The following is a 21,490-nucleotide window of genomic DNA, read 5'->3' as shown; positions in this document are numbered from 1 at the left end:
GAGTCCCTGGCAGTTTGTATGAGGGAGCGGGTGCCTGGCTCATGTGGGGCGGGGATGCTGTGGCAATCATTAGGTGTCTTTTGGACACCCCTGACTTACATCCTACTTTTTATATTTCATTAATGCACTTTAGCTTATTACGAAGCCCCATGTAAATAATTGCTACCAATGGAGGGGGGAGGAGGGGAGAAACCACTGTGCATCCCTCCTTTTCATTGATAAAGGGGGTGGAGTTTATGAACTTCCTTTGTGTAAAATTTTACACAGCGTAAGTTGGATTTATTTGGGGTTTTTGTCCCTTTTGGGGGTTGGTTTCCTGGGTGCAGAGCCCTTATAGCCAAGCTCCCCTGGAGCTGAGCTAGCTCAGCGTGGGGCCATTACCCCAACTCTGCACCTTGGCCGGGAGAGACCACAGCTTCTGGCCCAGGAGGACAGGCAGGTGGGGAGCCCCAGAGGGCAGGTTCCACTGGCACAATCTGCAACCCAGGGCACAACCCTAAGGGGATTTGTGCGCTCCAGCTGTCACAGATACAGTTTACTTCTCTTCCTCTGAATAGAAAATTAATACTAACTAGAAGACAGAAAGGAAAGATCTGAAGCCCCCTTTGGGGTCTCCTGTGATTGGTCTGGTCTAAAAGCTGCACAGGATGCAGAAGCATGCCTGCAGTCACCCCAATTGATCTTCGAGGGAAGTTTCATTTCAGCAATGGTGGGAATGGAATTTTCTAATCGGCCGAGGAAATTTCTGTCCTGAACCTCCAGGCTGAATGAGCGCGCTGGACGTGAGAAGAGAGAGATGTGGCCAATTTCACGATGTCGGCACAGAGCCTGGACAAACTAATGGTGAGCATGGACACCACACCGCTCCATCAGAGAGGTGACAGGGCGCCGCACCGTCTTGCTTTCCTTGCCTGAGAACGAGCAGTTCTCCTAGCCCTCCAGTTCTTCATGACTTGCACCACCAGAACCAGTGAGCCACCAGCCAGCCCCTCCCGTGAAGCAGGGGATGTGGCTGGAGAGCAGCCTCGGAGGTGCTTTGGGTCCAGACTTGCAGGGCTGATGGTGGTGGGGAAGTGCACACAATATGTGTGCGTCACTCGCAGGACAGCAGGGCTGGGGTGGGCTCAAACTGGGTTTCGACTATTACGATTATTGCTAATCTTTATTGCCATCATTCCTAGGAGATCCGGTCTGGGGCCAGCTCCCCATTGTGCTAGGTGCTGTACAAGCACAGGCCAAAAGTGGCCTGTACACCAAAGATTTTGCAATTTGAGTACAAGGCAGGATGGTGGATGTGAGACTGGCTAAGAGGAACCTGAGTTAGCCCCCTGAGCCCGCTCCGAGCAACTCCTCCTCCAATTCTCCTTGCCACTAACACGTGTAATTCTGGTGGACATTTATCCTACTGCCCCTTTGCCATCATTCGGCCTTATTGTCGACACCACCGCTGGCTTTCAACACCCCATGTGTACAGCTACACTGCGAAAGACCCCCCAGCCTCGCAGGCGTGAGTCCCACAGCCAGGCTGACTGACTCAGGCTTGCAGGCCTTGTACCGTCAGGCTAAAAATAGTAGTGTAGACACTCCTGCGTGGGCTGGAACTGGGGCTCTGGGACTGCCCCTTGCCAGGTTGCATAGCCTGGGTGGGACCCTCTACACGGCTCTTAGCCCCCCAGTGCAAGCCTGGGTCAGCTGACCTAGGTTCTGGACTTGGAGGCACAGGGATGTTTTCCAGGGCAGACATACCCGGTGTTGCATACGACATTGCTCAAGTCTTTCAGCGGCTCACAAGGCTGTAGGGGAACCTGGCGACCTAGTCTGAGGACACTGAATGACTGTCGGTGGCATATATGCAGATTATTAAAGGGGCCAATCTGCATACAGTAGTGCCTCGATTGGCGCGAGGGTTACAGTCCCATGCACCCTCGCGTCACTCGAATTTCACTAAGTTGGGGGCGGCGTTTTTCCCCGGCTGAACGCACGTTCTGCAGCTGGGGAAGCAGCAGGCGCACCTGCAGCTCCTCTTGAAAGGTAAATCCTGAGGTTGTGGGGGCAGCTGGGAAAGGTTAAGCCTGGCAGTGGGCTGGGGCCATGGGAGGGGGTTAAGCCTGGGGTGAGTTAGGGCTGTAGGGGGGCGGGGGTGGAGTTGAGCCAGAGCCATGCTTGCGGGGGGGGTCGGATGAACTGGGGCAGGGGGTGTTGAGCTAGAGCTGTGATTGGGTGGAGGGCTGGCCTGAGCTGGGCTGCAGGGGGGTTTGAACCAGGGCTGTGTGCGGAGGTTTGATCCCCAGCTGGGGGAGCGGGCGGGTTGAACTGGAGCTGCACGTGGGGGTGGGGAACTGGCCGGGGGCGGGGGGGTGGTTTCAACCAGGGATGAGGGGGGTTGAACTGGAGCAGGGCAGGGGTGGGATGAGACGGAACTGGTTGCGGGGTTGGGGGGCTGGCAGGGGGGTTGAACCTGGACTGGGGGGTTGAGCTGGAGTGGCACATGAGGGGTGGTGAGCTGGGGGAGGGTTTGAACCAGGGCCAGGGGGATTGAACCGGAGCTGGATGGGGGTGGTGGGGAGACGAAGCCATGCACGGGGGTGGCTGATGGGGGGGTTGAACCTGGACTGGGGGGTTGAGCTGGAGTGGCACATGAGGGGTGGTGAGCTGGTGGAGGGTTTGAACCAGGGCCAGGGGGATTGAACCGGAGCTGGATGGGGGTGGTGGGGAGACGAAGCCATGCACGGGGGTGGCTGACGGGGGGGTTGAACCTGGATGGCGGAGGGGTTCATCTGGAGTGGCACGTGAGGGGTGGTGAGCCAGAGCTGGGCGTGGGCGTGAGTCGGGGCTGCGGGCAGGTTGTGAGCAGGGATTGGGGGGGGGTTGAACTGGGACCATGTGGGGCCAGGGGGAGGGGCTGAGCCAGGGCTGGAGGGAACAGGATTAATGTGAGTTAAACACAACTTGAAATGGCGCATTTCGAGGGTTTACTGGATTGCAACTAATTGACCTATATTCACAAACTTTGGCTTTTGGTCGACACACTCTGCCCCAAGCAGATGGGGACAGGCTGGGGAACTGCACAAGACTCCACAGACGCAGTGAAAGGATGCAGCCGTGGCTTGGAGCACTGGGCCAGACCCTCAGCTGCTGTCGTCAGCACAAGTCTGACGACACTGCCCTGGAGTACCCCCGCTCTGCGGCTCGGCGAGAGTGGCTGTAATTTCTCATCAATCTGCAGTATAACCAACTCTCGGGCTTTTATCATGAGTTAGTGCTTGTTCTGGAGCTCCTGTTGCGTCAGGTGGTGAGATTTGCAGATTTCACTGGAACAAAAGAGCGTGGCTGTGGGGAAAAGCTTGAACCGTGACTTGATGGCACCCTGAAAATTCCAATAAAGAGCCCAAAAGTTTGTGCTGTTGCTGTTTTACAACCTCATGAGCGGGGCCTGGGTTGTGATCTCTGCACATGCAGCATTGGCATTACTGGAAACAGGACCAATGATTGCTCTTGCTTTGACTTCCAGACCAACTTCTACGTCATCTCAGCCTGAACACAAGTTCAGAGAACCAAAGCTCTGATTTCTTCGTAGTAACGTTTCCCTGTCATAGGTCAATCGAGACCGTCCTGAACCTCAACCCACCCCAAATTTCATCATCATCATCAATAACTGTCTGCTCAGTGCCCGTTGGCGTCTGACGCCTCTCCCACTATTTCCTTCCATTTTTCCCTATCCAGTGCAGAGTGGCTTAGTTTCTGTAGACTAGCTCCACACCAATCTACCACATCATCTATCCATTCTCTGTGGGGTCTGCCTCTCCTATTCAAACCCTCCGTTATGCCAGATATTATGGTCTTGATTTTTTCGTTCATCGTTCATTCTGAAAATATGTCCAAATACTTGCAGCTTCCGTTTTATAACCTTCTGCAGCAGGTTCTCTTTCAGCTTTATCTGCCTATATAATTCCTCATTGGTGACCTTCTGCATCCATCCTATTCTCAGAATCTTTCTATAACAACTCCTTTCGAACGCCAATATTCTTCTCTTCGAATCTTTCATTATCACCCATGTCTCACATTTGTACAACATGCTGCTGAATACACACGTTTTCAAGACGCCCAGCTTCATTCTTAAGCTAATTGCTTTGCTTTTCCAGATCTTATCCATCGCCTTCAAACTTGCTCTTGCTTTTGCTATTCTAGTCACTATTTCCTTCTTACAGTCTAGATCATACGTTATGTTGCTCCCCAGATATGTGACCTTCTCTACATTTTCTAGTTCGATACCATCAAGACTGATCTTCCTTCCTATTTCCTTATCTCCAAATACCATTGTTTTTGTTTTATCGATGTTCATAATCAGTCCGTCCCGCTTCCCTTCTTCGTTTAACACCCACACCGTTTTCGCTAGCTTCTCCTCATCTTCCTCAATGATAACCATATCATCCGTGAACCTCAAGTTGTTAATTCTTTTCCCATGCACAGATATCCCTCTACCTCTTCCTTGATCTTGTTCATCGCGCTCTCCAGATGTACGATGAAGATACTTGGTGATATTGGATCTCCTTGTCTTGTACCTCTACTTGTTTAAAGCCAACTCCCCAACTCCCCACATGTTCTCACTGCTGCCTCCGCATTATCATTGATATCTTTCAACAACCAAATCGGTCTGCTATCCACTCTGTATAACTCCAACACTGCCCAAATCACTTTCTGATCTATACTGTCAAAGGCCTTTTGAAAATTGACGAAGCAAGTGTATACGTTTTTGTTCTTTTGTCGAGCTTTCTCCGCTATCAGTCTTAGTGCCAATATCTGCTGTATGGTACTTCTATCTTTTCTGAACCCTGCTTACTCATCTGCTATGTGTTCTTCTGTCTGCGATCTACCCCTATCAATGAAATACAAAATATTACAAACCCTTTGAAACGAAAGTGCCTAGACAATTCCCAGTCACTGCTCTCCCCCTTGATCATGGTCTCAGAGGGGGAGTCGCATTAGCCTGTAGTTTCACCAAAAAACCTCCCACAACAGACAGTCCTGTAGCATCTTAAAGACTAACGATTTTATTTATTAGTTAATAAGCTTCCTTGGGTCTTATGTGTTAGTGGGGATGAGGCAGCAGGGAGGCAGTTTTCAATTCTTTGGTGGAGCTTGTGGTGCTGGCAGGTTTAACAATCGTTCTTTGAGCTGCAGGCTGATCTGATCTGCAGGGAAGCCAAGGAGCGAGAAGAGAGGCTATAGAACCTGGAACGTCCCCGTCTGTGAGCTGCTCCTCTGCTCGGACCTCTCTGTGGCAGGCACGACTAGGCAGCTTTTGCCTATTTTTGGTAAATTCTATGCAACGTTTGCTGCCAGTGCCTGCATGCCTTCCCTCTGCCAACAAGGACTTATCCATGCAACTGGGAACTCTGGTGACCACTGGGGTGACCTCTGGAATCGGAGTGACACAGAAGTTGCATTTCACCATTGGCCTTCAGTTCTGCTTCTGCTTTGAAGGAAGACACATGAAAAGTAATATCCATTCCAGGCCAAAATCTGCCTGTTTGAACAAGCCCAAGACAGACTGTCGCTGGGTAAATAACACAGCCCTCTTGAAAACATTCGAGTCAGCTTGTTGTTCACAAATTACAGAAAGGTGGGAATGGGTTTCAATTCTCTTATATCAGGTGTCTGGTGCCCTCAGCACAACCTTTGCTTGCTGGAGGCTCAGAAATGCCAATTTTTAATGAAAAATGCAGTCTGCAGCTCCAATTCTCCGTTTGTCTCTGGTGACAAGAACCCCTCAGCATGTGGTATTTCAGAGCATCGTGCAAAATAAGGATGCATCTGGGGAGGGTGAGTCTCAGGCAGCTGGTAAAGCCTCTCAGTGGGGGAGAGACAGAACTTTCTCTGGGATTGGTCCAAGACTGCGGAATGAAATGCCTGTAGAGTTATGGACTACCACAAATCACACCACTTTCCTCTCCAATGTCAGCTGCGTGTCCTTGACCATAAACATAGTGCAACCAGTATATTTATCTTTTAAAAAGCCACTAGCAAAACAAGACACTCCTCGTCGCACGCTTCCCCCTCTGCAGAGAGAACAAACGACATGTGACTGATGTGTAGTCACGTTGCTTGATGAACTGCTGGGAGGCATTCCGATGTTGTGGTGATGAGCTTGGTACAGGAACTTACACAAAGTGAAATAAAGAATAAAGACTTTCACATCAGTCAGGCAGAAGCACTGCCATGTCAATCAATTGGTCAGGGCAGCTCAGCACGGCTTGGTGATTAAAACACAAATGGCTGCCAGGGCCTCTACTATACTAGGGTTCCAATGGTCACTGCAGTAAAGCTACAGCAGCCATGTCTGCAGCAGAAGATTTAAGGAGAAAACTGACACCCGCAATAGGAAACATGATCCGTTGGGTAGGCCTTGCGATTCAGAATGAGTTTCTAATCTTGACTCTGCCACTTCTTCACCTACGGCAAGAGAGGTGAGCAGCAAGGTTCAAATAGCTAAGGCCAGGAGGCAGCTTCAGAAGACTCGTGGCAGAGAGCTGAAATGCCACTGGCACATGATTGAAGTGGGGTGTGATTTACCACGTGGTCCATAGCTTGTGACTGACGGCCAGTCACACTGTGCATTGTCTCTCCTCTTTCAGAGGTGCAGGAGGTGACAGCACCTGCCATGTTCTGGTCAGTTTGGGCCACTGCCTCTGGGGTAGGTTGAGACCTGCCAGTTATTTTGAGGCATCAGCAATTAGGAGTTTGCTTGGGAAATTAGTGCTATCTGAGAATTTTGGCCTGTTTGTTTTAGGATCAAACGAGACTCCTTATGAACTTTAATTGCATCCAAAAAAAACCCACCAAGCTGCATGCGGGATTTCAGATATGTCTGTGGAAAGTTTTGGAAGTGCCCATAAACTGGTAAATTCAGATCAGCCCTGGTAAATTCAGATCAGCCATGGTTCCATTGTACTCACTGGCTGTGTGCATGTGTATCTTCAGATATCAGGCCGTGGTACAGAATGGGCAATCATCAATTTAAACATTCCATCTGCAATATGTAAGCAGTGAGCAGCTTGTCCAGAAAACTGGTAGGCGGGCAGCTTGCTGTGCAATATTTAGCGGGCAGGTGTAGCAGTCTAAAGTGGCTGTTTCAAGTGCGTACGCACTAGCACCCTTTGTTGCGCTGCTGAATTTTTGGACAAGGCTAGTCCCTGCTTTTGCTTTTTCCCATCTTTTCTGGAACAGCTTCAGAAGTCAGACGTCTCTCCTTGTGAAACTCAAGTACTGTGAAGAGGGCTCATTTCAAAACGTTGACCAAAGGAGACAGTAAGTGGTGCCTTAGCAGCTTTGCTGTTTTGGAGACAGGCTATTCCCAAAGCTTAGGTGGCACTGAGATGGGGTTTCCAGCGCTGCGATCTGTGAAGAGCATGACACAGATGGTAAGGCCTTTGCCCCACATTGCAACAGCTATGTCACCGGTACAGGTGATCGTGTGCCAACTTTGTCAGGTAAATCGCTACTGTAGATGATAGTGAAGGAGCCAGCACAGAGGCTTGCAAGTGTGCAGTGACAGAGAATGCATGCTCTGCTGAGGTGCTTGTTCACAGAAGACAGTATTTATGGCTGCTGAACATGATGACCACATAGTCCTATGACATTTGGTCATTCAGCCATGCCTCGAGCGAGAGATGTACTTCCCATTCCATGTCGTATGCTGTCAAGAAATGTATTAGTGCTGCTACAGTTTTTAGATTCCACCTGCAGCCAGCCTCAGTGTGACCAGTAATCGCAAGAACTTTATTGCAGGAACTTCATCCCAGTCCAAACCCAGTGCATTTCTTTGGCAGGCTGGCCTCATCCACAGGGGTGAATATATCTGCCAACCATCCTCTTCTCTTTGACTCCAAATTCTCGAGAAGTCTGGGAGAGACACCACCCTCGCCAAGTTTCTTCCTGTTAGTGGCGATGTGGGCCTGGATTATTTGTTCTCCAGTCTCTGGGGTAGAGGGTGGTGAAGTGCTGAGGTTCTGTCAGACATTTTCAATGTGCCCCCTCTGACCCTCCTGTCTGGTCAGGTTGTCACTTGTGGGTGTTGAATTCCAGGGAAGGTGGGAGGAGACAGCATTAGCTGTCGTTTTCAACTGCTGGTATTCTGTTGGGTCAACTGCTTGAAGCCCGGGGAGGCGTGCCCGAGCTTTTCAACTGCAATGAGCAGCCACGCTCTCGTTTCATCTTTTCGGGCGCCCAGAGTTCAACGATTCTATGAGAGCTTTTGCTGTGTCCGGATCACTGCCCTTCTCTCCCTTTTTAGTGTCAGCCAGGCACGCAGACCTCCCCGAAGCCAGGGGGAATGTGTTTCACAGCAGCTTTGAGAAGAAGCTGAACAGGGGCATAGCGTTCTGGGGTTAAGCTTGGTCCACGGCAGCCTGTTTTTAACTGCTGTGAACATGCAACCCAATTTGTTTTGTACAAATTCCAGCATCATTTTAGCATTGATTAAATCAGAACTCCAGAGCGAACCTGTAGAATGGTGCGGGTGGGGCTGGCTACAAGGAAGGTTTCCAAGCACTGTTTCTAAAGCTTGCAAAGGGGACATTGATATATTGGTCTTAATCAGAAACCAGAGATCTGGGTTGTGTTTAGTGTTTCAAGTGCCTGAGTAAAAAGTCCTTGATTGTTCAGGGTTGTAAAGGAGCTGGACATCTACAAATAAGGCCCAGTTGTGAACTGCTCACCAGCCACGTCGTTTTTGCTAACACACTGTGAGTGAGGGCTCCTTGGGTTCTTTCAGAAGTGGGACATCGTTAAGACCATGGCTTATGGACATGCCACATTTGTGCTTCATAGCGGCAATGAGTTCAAAGGTGCTTGTAGCTGGCTCAGAGTTTGCAGCATGTAAAGCAGCAACAGCCTTAAGAACTCTTCAAAGATAGCCCCCTGGAGTCAGGACAGACTTCACTGGGCCTTATGTGGGGCACCAGGCCACCAGAAGGGGTGGGGCCTTGTATGGAAGGAGCAGGGATTGGGGGCTAGCTGCCCTCAGCCAGCCCTTCACCTATCAGCCAGAATGGGCATGGAGGGTGTTCCTAGCCCCTGTTTGCCAGAGGCTGGAAATGGGCGACAGGGAATTGATCGCTTGAGGATTACCTGTTCTGTTCATTTGCTCTGGAGCACCTGGAACAGGCCACTGTCGGAAGACAGGACACTGGGCTTGATGGGCCTATGGTCTGACCCAGGATGGCCGTTTGTATGTTCTCATGTTCTTATGACGCCAGGTGCATGCCTCTGGGACTCCACTGGCAATTTAAAGGGTCTGCAGATGCAGCTGCTGCCATGGCTAGGGAGGCAGCAGCAGGAAGACCCAGGCCCTTTAAATCCCCAGCCCTTGGACTAGCTGCTCCTTTATTCCCCCCTCCATTTGGGGCCCTGCCCTTAGTATGCACCAGACAGACCTTCCATACTGCGTGGGTCTATGCTGATCCTGCAGTTGTTCTTAAAAATGTCACAGGATGAGCTGACAGCCTTCCTGTGATGTTCTGTTACACACGATTGACCTGGTCCTGGCCTCCTGGCATGATGAGCTCTGCTACTGATCTCCTGCCTTACCTTGGATCAATCACTTTACTTCACTGTGTCTTTGTTTTCCATCCTATCCTTTGCTGGTTTAGTTTCCAACTTCTTCAGGACAGGGAATCTCTCATATTCAGTGTATGTGCAGAACCCGGACCTTAGTTAGGGCCATTTACATCTGAGCAGAATATAGATAAGAACAAAGCCTTTTGCTCCTTGCCCACCCACTGAGATAGATAACATAAAATCAATAAATACTCACTGACATGCATGTGGAATAAACACACCTATATTTCTCTAGGCAAACTTCCTGACGGATGAGGAAGGAACTGCTTATGCTGTGCAGAAGTTATTTAAAATCAGCTGTGGCAGAAACACATATTAAGAGCCATCAAAACAAAAAAGCGGTAATGAAGCCCTTTAAAGACTAGCAAAATAATTTATTAGGTGATGAGCTTTCGTGGGACAGACCCACTTCTTCAGAGCCAAGAAGTCATGTAACTGGTCATGGGCCTGGGGTTTTGGGCTTCCCCTCTAACAGCTTCAGCAGCTGCAGCTCATGAGTTTGCGCCTTGCCTACGAGGGGTAGACATGAGGACTCCTTACCTAGCGTCTGCCCAGCAAGCACTCGTCCGTTCTCCCCCAGCACCGCGGCCCGTGCGTGCCTCTCGTTCGAGTACTGTACGAATGCATAGCCCTTGTGAACGGAGCAGCCCACCACTCGGCCGTACTTGGAGAAAATGGTCTCCACATCTGATTTCTTGACGACGGCTGTATTGAGATTCCCAATAAAGACTCTGGAGTTGATGGACTTGGGGTCGTTCTTGTTCGTAATGTTACTCGTCTGCACCTTCAATGACATCTTGAACACCTGAGGGAACAAGGCAAGAGGATCAGGAAGGATGTGACACGCTAGAGGGAACAGCACGACTGGGATCAAGGTGGGGGCCAGGTTTGGGTTCACAGCTTTTTCACGCAGCAGTTTGCGGGGACTATCAAAATAAAAAAACACAGTAATAATAGGAGATTTCAATTATCCCCATATTGATTGGGTGCATGTCACCTCAGGACGGGATTCAGAGATTAAATTTCTTGATGCCTTAAATGACTGCTTCTTGGAGCAGCTAGTACAGGAACCCACAAGGGGAGAGTCGATTCTCGATCTAGTCTTGACTGGAACGCAGGATCTGGTCCAAGAGGTAACTGTTACTGGACCGCTTGGAAATAGTGACCACAATATAATAACTTTTAATATTCCTGTGTTGGGAAGAACACCGCAGCGGTCAAACACTCTGGCATTTAATTTCAAAAAGGGGAATTACACTAAAATGAGGAAGCTAGTTAAACAGAAACTAAAAGGTAGAGTAATTAAACTAAAATCCCTGGAAGCTGCATGGAAACTGTTTAAAGACACCATACTAGAGGCCCAACTTAAATGTATACCCCAAATAAAAAAACACAGTAAGAGACCTAACAAAGAACCACCATGGCTAAACAGCCATGTTAAAAAGGCAGTGAGAGAGAAAAGGGCAGCTTTTAAAAAGTGGAAGTCAAATCCTAGTGAGGAAAATAGAAAGGAACATAAACACTCCCAAATTAACTGTCATAATGTAGTAAGAAAAGCCAAAAAAGAGTTTGAGGAACAGCTAGCCAAAAATTCAAAAAACAATAGTAAAATGTTTTTTAAATACATTAGAAGCAGGAAGCCTGCTAAAAAAGCAGTGGGGCCCTTGGACGATAAAGATATAAAAGGAGCGATCAAGGAAGACAGTGCCATTGCGGAGCGATTAAATGATTTCTTTGCTTCAGTCTTCACGGCTGAAGATGTTACAGAGGTTCCTAAATCTGAGCCAGCCTTTTTAGGCGACAAATCTGAGGAACTCACTCAGATTGAAGTGACATTAGAGGAGGTTTTGGAATTAATTGATAAGCTGAATAGTAACAAGTCTCCAGGACCAGATGGCATTCACCCAAGGGTTCTGAAAGAACTCAAATGTGAAATTGCGGAGTTATTAACAGTGGTTTGTAACCTATCCTTTAAATCCACTTTGGTACCAAATGACTGGAAGACGGCCAATATAACACCAATATTTAAAAAAGGCTCTAGAGGAGATCCTGGCAATTATAGACCGATAAGTTTAACATCAGTACCAGGCAAATTAGTAGAAACACTAGTAAAGAGTAAAATTGCAAGGCACATAGAAGAGCACGAATTGTTGGGCAAAAGTCAGCATGGTTTCTGCAGAGGGAAGTCGTGTCTGTCTAATCTATTAGAATTCTTTGAAGGGGTTAATAAACATGCGGACAAGGGGCACCCAGTGGACATAATATACCTAGATTTCCAGAAAGCCTTTGACATGGTCCCACACCAAAGGCTTTTATGTAAATTAGGTGGTCATGGGATAGGAGGAAAGGTCCTTTCATGGATCGGGAATTGGTTAAAAGACAGAAAACAAAGGGTGGGAATAAATGGTAAATTTTCACAATGGAGGGGGGTAACTAGTGGTGTTCCCCAGGGCTCAGTCCTGGGACCGATCCTGTTCAACTTGTTCATCAATGATCTGGAAAATGAGGTAAGCAGTGAGGTGGCAAAGTTTGCAGATGACACCAAGTTGTTCAGGACAGTCAAAACCAAAAGGGATTGTGAAGAACTACAAAAAGATCTCAGCAAACTGAGTGATTGGGCAGCAAAATGGCAAATGAAATTTAATGTGGGTAAGTGTAAGGTAATGCATATTGGAAAAAATAACCCAAATTACACGTACTACATGATGGGGTCAAATTTAGCTACGACAGATCAGGAAAGGGATCTTGGAGTTATAGTGGATAGTTCTCTGAAGACATCCACGCAGTGTGCAGCGGCAGTTAGTAAGGCAAATAGGATGTTAGGAATTATTAAAAAAGGGATCGATAATAAGACAAAAGATACCATACTTCCCCTATATAAAACTATGGTACGCCCACATCTCGAGTACTGCGTGCAGATGTGGTCTCCTCACCTCAAAAAAGATATATTGGCATTAGAAAAGGTTCAGAAAAGGGCGACTAAGATGATTAGGGGCTTGGAAAGGGTCCCATATGGGGAGAGGCTAGAGAGACTGGGACTTTTCAGTTTGGAAAAGAGGCGATTGAGGGGCGATATGATAGAGGTATATAAAATCATGAATGGTGTGGAGAAAGTGAATATAGAAAAATTATTTACCTTTTCCCATAATACAAGAACTAGGGGACACCAAATGAAATTGATGGGTAGTGGGTTCAAAACTAATAAAAGGAAATTTTTCTTCACACAGCGCACAGTCAACCTGTGGAACTCCTTGCCCGAGGCGGCTGTGAAGGCCAGGACTCTATTAGGGTTTAAAAAAGAGCTTGATAAATTTTTGCAGGTCAGGTCCATAAATGGCTATTAGCCAGGGATAAAGTATGGTGCCCTAGCCTTCATAACAAGGGCAGGAGATGGATGGCAGGAGATAAATCACTTGTCTTCTGTTCTCCTTCTCTGGGGCGCCTGGCATTGGCCACCGTCGGCAGATGGGATGCTGGGCTTGATGGACCTTTGGTCTGACCCAGTATGGCCATTCTTATGTTCTTATGTTCTTATGTTCTTATGACTGCAGGTGCCCCCAGACTTGTGGCTGGACTAGCAGCTGCAGAAGGAAGAGGCCATGCTGCAGTTCTGCACCCCAGCATTGCATTTAATAGGGTTGTAGCTCACAGCCCCACGCACCTCACCCACGTAAACTCCAGCTCCCCGCATGTGGAGTAGATTTTCCCTGTGATATTTTTTGCACCCAGTTCTCTCCCTAACCGTTCAGGGAGACCTAAACAAGTCCGTGTGCATATGCTGCCGAGCGGCTGTAGAGCTGAGCTATTCAGCTGCAAGCTTTTGCCTTTCGCTTTGATTGTACCTGAACGTGCCTGGCAATACCGTAAGCTATTTTCCATATGCAATGCAGTGGTGGCCTTGGAACACCGTTGGGCATGTAAGATTCTCGTTTCCTGCTCTCTTGCCCAGCTCATACATTATTCACTCCCCCAGATCCATCTGAACAGCTTTGTACTTTGCATTAGAAAGCCAAACAGAGCAGGGAGCCAGATCTGAACTTTCTTCTTCTTTTCTGCAACACATCAGCAGAACCAGTACCTGCTTGGCTCCGCGCTCGTGTCACTGAAAGCAATACCCGAGTTTGTCTTGTTTGTTCTCCTGTGCCCTTACCGTTGCCAGGCATATGGTTTTTCAACCCAAACGCCCAGTCAAAAAGGGAGCCTGGCGGCTCTGCTCAGCACGGCCACCTGGGTCCAATACACAGCCGAGGCCCAGGGCTAAGGCAGACTCTGTGAGGGTCCCAGAAGTGGTTTCCAGGTCCCCTAGGCACAGGGAGGCTCCATCTGTGCACCACCCTCTCACCCACAGGCATTCCTGGCCAATGGGAGTGGCAGAGCCATCCCTCTGGGGCGGGGCACTGGTGGACAGCAGGACAGTGGGCAAATGGAGTGTCCCTGAGCCTAGGACCTCCAGTAAGCACCGCCAGAACCCCGCAGCCTCAACCCTCCACACCTGCCCAGAGTCCCCTCCCACACCCAAGCTCTCTCCTGTAGCCTACACCCTCACCCCCCACATCCCAACCACCTGTCCCAGACCAGAGCCCCCTTCTGCACCCCAGGCTCCTCACCCCCCAGCCCTACCCCTGCACATGCACCCTCAGCCAGAATCCTCACCCCTGCACCTCAACCCCTGCCCTACCCTGGAGCCCGATCCTGCACCCTGAACCTTTTGCCCCCATCCTGAGCCTGCACCCCCAGATGGACCTGCCCCCATATTCCGACCCCTGGTCCCAGCCTGGCGAAAGTGAGTGAGGCTGGGGAACTGACAGATGGAGGTGAGGGATGGAGCGAGCAAGGGACAGGCCTTGGGAAAGGGGCAGAGTCTCAGGGAAGAGGAGAAGCAGGGCAAGGCTATTCCATTTTGTGCAGTTAGAAACCCTGTGTGCCCTACATCCCCGTCTTCCCTGGTGAACTCTGCTCCAAGCTGGTACCTGGAGATGCGGTAAAGTCAATCCCATGTCTTTCTGTTGGCTGCATGTCTTTTTGAAACGGGGGGAGGGGGCAGGGGTTCCTTTCAAAGGAATCCCATCCACCCCGCTGCTTTGGCTTCCGGAAATGGAACTGCCCTGTGTAGACACAGCCCAAGAGACGATGTTCTGAGGAGACAATGGTTGTGACTTCACCCAGGCGAGCACCGAGGTAGGTGCTGCTTTTTTAGGCTGGACATATGGATTCTGTGGGCAAACTTTAGGCTCTGTCTCTATTCTTCTTTCCATCATGTGATCCCTGCCTTGAGTCTAACATGCTGAACAGTGAGAAGTTAAGTGCTCCTTTCTGGGATCCTGTAGTTGGAGTAATACACAGGCTGTCTGTATCACAGCTGGGATCACGCCCCAGCTCAAATTATGAGACTACATTTTCACTCTGTGCCTGAATCCTCTTGGATGCTCCTCATTGACTCAGCTACCAGAGGTACCTGTAAGGTCCAGGTGAGTCCTGAGACTAACCAGCTCAGGTTTTGCACAGTATTTCAATGCCTCTGAGGGCACAGCGAGGGCTAGATTGTGTCATCTGGGCACAGGCTTGCACTGGGGGTGTGAAACCTGCTCTCCGCAGCACTCCCAGCTGGCACTGTGGCTGATGTGAAAGGAAGGAACACGAGAGTGGCCTCTCCTTCTGGCCTGTGCCATTTGGAGTGGTGTGAGTCTGTACACCCCCAAGCAGAGGCACTGTGCGTGACCCCACAAGAGAGAGGAGCCACCTCCCTCCACAAGGGTCAGTCTTAATTCGATCCATGAGTGTCAGACGTCTCTTGGGGCAGAATGTTAAATGTCCACTAGTAAGTTCAGTTGCTTCTCGCAACACAGGGTCTCGTCTTCTCTCCTTCCTGAATGCAAAACTCTGAGTCCTGATTTCTACCTGGGTGAAACATCAGGGCGGCTAGGAATGGAGCTGTGCACATCTTATCTCATGCATCACCTGAGGCATTCTCCACACAGAGCCAGTTTGGTCCCTGGCAGCTGGCAGTCTTGTAAGGAGCTCAGATACCAAATGGTGATCATAGTACAAAGACAAAAACAAATAGACAGATGACCTGGCATGTATGGGTAGAGACAAACAGCAATGTGTATAAGGGGAGGGATCAACAGATTTGATTTTTACATTTATCCACAATTTTTGCATTAGAAATAGATAAGAAGCAGACAAGCAGCTGTATGAGAAAAAAGAAAGGAACTGAACATATTTGTCAGTCTTATAGCACATCCCAGTGACTTGGTTGACGTAAGTTTGACTGGGAAGCCAAAACTAGTGGTCGTAGTAAATAATTAGTGCCTTCAGAGGGCAGACCATAGTATTTAGACTTTCCTAGAGTTCTCAGTTTATTTTGATTTCCCTTCCCAACAGTTCTGGCTCCTTTGAAATGTGATTTGCTTTGGATTTCACTGAACACGAACTGCCGCCCAATCAAATGTCTGGTGTCAGCTGACCTCATGACAAGTTCTGCATGGTTCTGAAATCACAGCTCAGCCCTCTTCCATGCTGACCCTGATTCAGCAGGTCCTTAAGCATCTGACTAGGAAAACAGTAACAGAGATGTAACTGTGTTAGTTTGAATCTTGACAAAACAAAAGAGAAGTCATGTAGCACTTTAAAGACTAACAAAATAATTTATTAGGTGATGAGTTTTTGTAGGGCAGACCCACTTCTTCAGATCTGGAGACATGGGTCCGCCCCATGAAAGCTCATCACCTACTACATTATTGTGTTAGTCTTTTAAAGTGCTACATGACTGCTGTTTTGTTTTGAGTAAGGAAAGTGAGGCATGTACTTATGTTCATGCTGAATTAAGATTGATGATCTGGGTCCACACTTGCCTGGAAGGCTGGAAACCTGACAAAGGTTTGGCTGAGTTTTTAAGAAGACCTGGGATGTTCGGCTTGATTTGGGGGTTTGTAATGTATATTTTGCAAAGTTCTACTCTGAATTGCCTTGAGGCTGGAAACAATAAGATACTGTGATGAGCCCAGTTATCTAATTACCCTCGCACACAGGTCACGTGCTAGGTCACACGATTGTGTTTTTTGGGTGAATGCGTCACTGATTTGCCTTTTACTTTCACAGCACATTTGCATCAGCTACACTATCCCCCTTACCAGCTCAGTCTCAGCTACTGCTGAATTTCAGCATCTGATATGTTTCCATTTTGTGTGGTCAACCTTATTCTCCTGACCCCCTGAAACAGGAGGGCACAGAGAGGACCATTTCTCACTCCAGTATCAGAGACGTAGCTGAGTTTCTGTATCTTCAAAAACAACAAGAAGTCCTGTGGCACCTTATAGACTAACAGAAATTTTGGAGCATAAGCTTTTGTGGGCAGAGACCTGCTTCATTAGATGCATGAGTGGAGGGGTGCATCTGACGAACTAGGTCTGTGCCCACGAAAGCTTATGCGCCAAAATAGCTGTTAGTCTCTAAGGTGCCACAGGACTTCTTGTTTTTCTCACTCCACGACCTTCATCCGGCTCTGAGCTGATTGCTTGCAAACCCCTCATGGTCACTTGTGAATTTATTGGTTTCCACTCAGTTCCTTGTGAATGATAGTTCGCTCCACAAAACAACAGCTTTCTTCTAGCAGGCCCAGGCAGTTAGCAATCTCAACTACATAACTCCATCCAGCATGGAATAACAACAATATGAGACTGTTGCTTCACTGGAGAATGGGTTTTGGTCACCAGTGCTGGAACTGACCCCTCTGCAAAGGGTAGCACAAGGTCTAGGCGCCACGTACATCTCACGTGAGCTCTAGTTTGGGGAACTAAGTGGTGAACAGTCCTTTCACGGATGCTCTGCACAAGGGTGAATGGCATCCGAAAAGAATGGTCACTGTTGCACTTCCCTATACTACCGTACTGTAAGTGGGAGCTTGTGAAAAGCTGTTACCCTATTTTACTGCTGTTTAGTGGCTGCCTAGAGGGAGCTGGTGACAAAAGTCTGTTTCTCAATGAGTTGGTGTCAGTATGAGTTCTTACTGCTTGCCCTACCGTGCCCATCTCCTCAGGGAGACCAAGCATACACCACGGACCCCTGACATCCTTTCCCAGCCCAGGAGCTGGTTCCTCCACAGCAGGACTAAGGCATGTGGAAGGGATGGAGGTGGGCTAAGATGATACAGCAGTTGCCTCTGCTTCATCTGCCCTGAGGGCTCCAAGCACATCAGTTTCATGTACCCAGAGTTCTGCCCCATCTCACTGCCGGGTTCGGAGTCAGCCCTTTCCTTTGCAGGGGAGGGCTCTGCTTCAGCCATGGGAGAACTGCTGGAGGGCCACAGTGCACTCACCAGGATTCAAGTGGAGCACTTTGGGTTTCAGTGAGATGCTCTTGTGGGGAATCTAGTTCAATATTGAAATCCATTTTTATTCATAAATCAAAGCTTTTAAAATACCATAGAAAAGCTTTTACCTGCGGGTGCTTAAAGCATTCTAGGGCTGCGTTTGTAAAGTGCTCCTGTATTTATGGCTATCTCTTTAATGCAGAGCAAACACCTTTTCAAATGTTTATGTCGCTCACAACAGAGGAGTCAGCTTTTGAACCCAGAGTTTTGCACTTGCAATCAGCCAGGAGCTGAGGTTTTTGGCTGCAGATGATGACATTTAGGTGTCAGACTCTCTGCTGTGCAGCCTCAGGCAGCCTGAGGTTTCTCTAGTTTTGCTTTTATATGTCAGTTATACAGTTTTTGAATTCAGCCTCCCCAAACACCTAGCACTGAGACTCTCAGAACAGCAGGTGTCACTGCTACCTTGGGAACAGGCAGGTTGTCAGCCACTCAATGACTTGGTTATTAACTAACTCCAATCCATTTTCAATAACCCTAAGCCATGCTGCTCCAATGTCCTTGCCTGTAGCATTCCAGAGACAGCAGCTGAGAACAAGAGCCATCTCTCCAACCAAGGGGAAGGCTGAATTGACACTTGGGTTAAATTAAATTTGTAGTCCTGCTCTGTCTGACGTCACGCCTGTTGCCGTGGTTGCTGAACACATGCGGAAATGTCAGCCGTCCAGTGATATCTCGATTTCATTCCCCCTGCTTCCAGAAGCAGGTAGGATTTGGGGGAACATATTATTGACTGTTTCATACATATAGTATGCTACTTCCACAGGAAAAGCTAGCCCAGAGACATGGGCTCAGAATTTCACTTCAGCGTTTGGAGGAGAGGATATGTACCCTTGTTGTGTATCCCAGACCGATGACCTCACACGTACGGAGCCCCTTCCCTCCCACAGCACTTTCCAACTCACGTGCTGCTACACAGACAAGACACGGCTGAAATGCAGACACCTCTCTGCCAAAATTCACTGCCTCCTTGACAAAGCCCACCAGTCTACATTGCCACGCTTTCTTCCTTGTCCTAGATTTTCAAACACCCTGACCCAGCCGTTTAACTTTAAAAGCACAAAGGAAGAGACACTCCAACCCTTTCATCATTTAAAGCCACCTTACACAAAGTACAACCCATGACTGGGTCAACGGGAGACACTTGAGGTCTAATACATGGGTTCTATCACCACCCTCTTTGATTCTATTAACCCCACACTACGATGGGCAATACGGTGTCTGCTGGAGTTCATTCTTAAAAAGCTGGTGGTTGCTATGCTTACATTTCTCGTTTCGCTCCTGGAGCTTCAAATAGTCAGACGGTTGTTTCTTTTTCTGATTTTTTTGTTTTTGTTTTGTTTTTTGTTTTTCTTTATGTGTCTCCTGGGCTGAGCTATTGCATATGGGTGGGAAAGTTAAAAGGCGGGCTTTACAAAAAGACCTGGGGGAACAGTCATCCAACTCCATGGGAATTGAGGCCAAAGCCTCAAAAGGCTCCTACTGTTATGAATGGGAGGTAGGCACCTAAGTAGCTTTGTGAATCTGGAGCTGGGCACCTTACTTTCATTCCTTTGAATTCCCACTTAAAAAGAATATGAATAATGCTTTTATAGCGCTGACCAGCTCTGTTACATGTTTGTACAGCTCCTTGCACAATTTGAACCCAGCCTCTAGGTGCTACTGTAATACCAACAATAAACAGAGAGACCTGGTAAGGCTACAGAGCAGAGACTTCACTCACCCCAGATGAGGTCTCAGTGCCTCTGGGTACTACACAAGGTAAGCCCCCTTATTGGGCCAACTTCGGTTGGTGAGAGAGAGGAGCTTGAGGGAGATGAGAGAGGATACAGAAGTATCAAAGTTCTCACAGTATCACAGAGGTAGCCAAGTCTGTATCTTCGAGAACAACAAGAAGTCCTGTGGCACCTTATAGACTAACAGATGTTTTGGTGCAAAAGCTTTCGTGGGCAAAGACGTGCTTCATCAGATGCATGAATCAACCTTATTATTCTTCTGACCCCCTGAAACAGGAGGGTACAGAGCTGGCCATTTCTCACTCCAGTATCAGAGAGGCAGCTGAGTTAGTCTGTATCTTCGAAACCAACAACAACAGCTGACGAAGCGGGTCTTTGTCCACGAAAGCTTATACTCCAAAATATCTGTTAGTCTATAAGGTGCCAGAGAACTTCTTAAAGTTCTCATAGTGATTAACTCAGGTTAGCATCATTATCTGCACAGCAAAACTGGGGAAACTGAGGAACAGAGCTGCTAAGAACCAAAGTTTTTCAAGTGCTCACTAATTCTGGGGCCCAGCAGGAGATCTCTAGAATCTGCTTCTCAGAAATTGCCTACTAGGCAATGAGATCCCACTGGAAAATTTGGTTCCCCAGGCCCTTTCCTATTTCTGATGACTTCGAAATGAAGAATAAAGCTGCCTTGAGTTGAACTGGGTGACAGAGTTGGCTCCTACCAGATCCCAGAGGAGAGGAGCACGACCAAGGAATCAGGTTTGGTCAGGTGGGGACCTAATGCCATTCCCGCCCACACATTCCTGGCTCCTGGACAGCCTGTGTGGAAGGAGCAAGTAGTTTCTGAGGCCAGTTTTTGACGAACAGGTATGAATGTTAAAACCAAACCTACAACTAACCAGACACAGATTGGCCCCCAGGTTGGCAGGTCCTGCTGCGAGGGCAGGGGACTGGACTCGACCTCCCAAGGTCCCTTCCAGGTCTATGAGATGTGTATCTCCATATATACATATAACTCCCAGAGGTGGCTGAAATATATGGATGGCCTGGGATGGCAGAAGCGTGCATGATCACTGCTCTTGGTAAATGATTCCTATTGCTAAACAGAAGCTTGACGTCTCTAAGGGTTGCAAAACTCAATCAAAATAATCTCCCTCCTCCACCTGCTCTCACTGAAGTTAATAGCAAAACATACGGCCCTTACAAGCCACACCAAGCACTTGACCATGAGCAATATCTGATAAACAAGAGGTCAGCTGCCGGCCTCAGTGAGCCTGGTGTAATTGTGGAGGGTCCCCATCGACTTGAGAGGAGCTATTCCAGAATTATTCTGGTGTTACTGTGACTGGAAACATAATGTTGGCCACTTCTGTGGTTTTGTCACTCATCTCACAGTATTTGTTCATTTTCAAACAGTCCCAGCTTGGAGTCGTGATCCTGGGGGCCCGACTCACGGTTTTCGAATGCTTAAGGTTCACAGTCCTGTAGTACATCTCTTTGCCTTCACTGTTTGCCTACACCAGGCTTAGAGCCTGATTCTGATGTAACTTAAACTGGCACACGACTGGAGCCACTCTAGTTATTCCTGATCTACCTCACCAGTGCGAGAGGCAAGCCAGTCCCTCGAATGAAGAGTTGGAATCAACTTCGCTTTCCACTATTGGCTGGCACCCTGTTGTGAGCCACTCTGCTCTACACAGAGCAGGATGCTAAGCCATCGCCTACGGTTCCCGGAGCATCAAAGGGAATAATACTTCCCTCAGGGATTTGG

The 21,490-nt window shown here is 48.4% G+C and overlaps 1 protein-coding gene across 4 annotated transcripts in view; it reads right to left on the bottom strand.

The window, feature by feature from the left end:
- Nucleotides 1-21,490, bottom strand: part of RALY (RALY heterogeneous nuclear ribonucleoprotein) — a 229,400-nt gene that overhangs the window by 33,444 nt on the left and 174,466 nt on the right. For all 4 annotated transcript variants that reach the window (XM_075011548.1, XM_075011551.1, XM_075011550.1 and 1 more), the window contains one exon: nt 10,159-10,423. In XM_075011548.1, the coding sequence (XP_074867649.1) occupies nt 10,159-10,414 (256 nt within the window). In that variant the 5' untranslated portion in view covers nt 10,415-10,423. The remainder of the gene's footprint in view (nt 1-10,158; nt 10,424-21,490) is intronic.

Source organism: Carettochelys insculpta, chromosome 17 (genome assembly GCF_033958435.1).
Source record: "Carettochelys insculpta isolate YL-2023 chromosome 17, ASM3395843v1, whole genome shotgun sequence".
In the NCBI taxonomy this organism is placed as follows: domain Eukaryota; kingdom Metazoa; phylum Chordata; order Testudines; family Carettochelyidae; genus Carettochelys; species Carettochelys insculpta.
The sequence above is the reverse complement of the archived record's forward strand: the minus strand, read 5'-3'. Positions and strand labels throughout refer to the sequence as shown.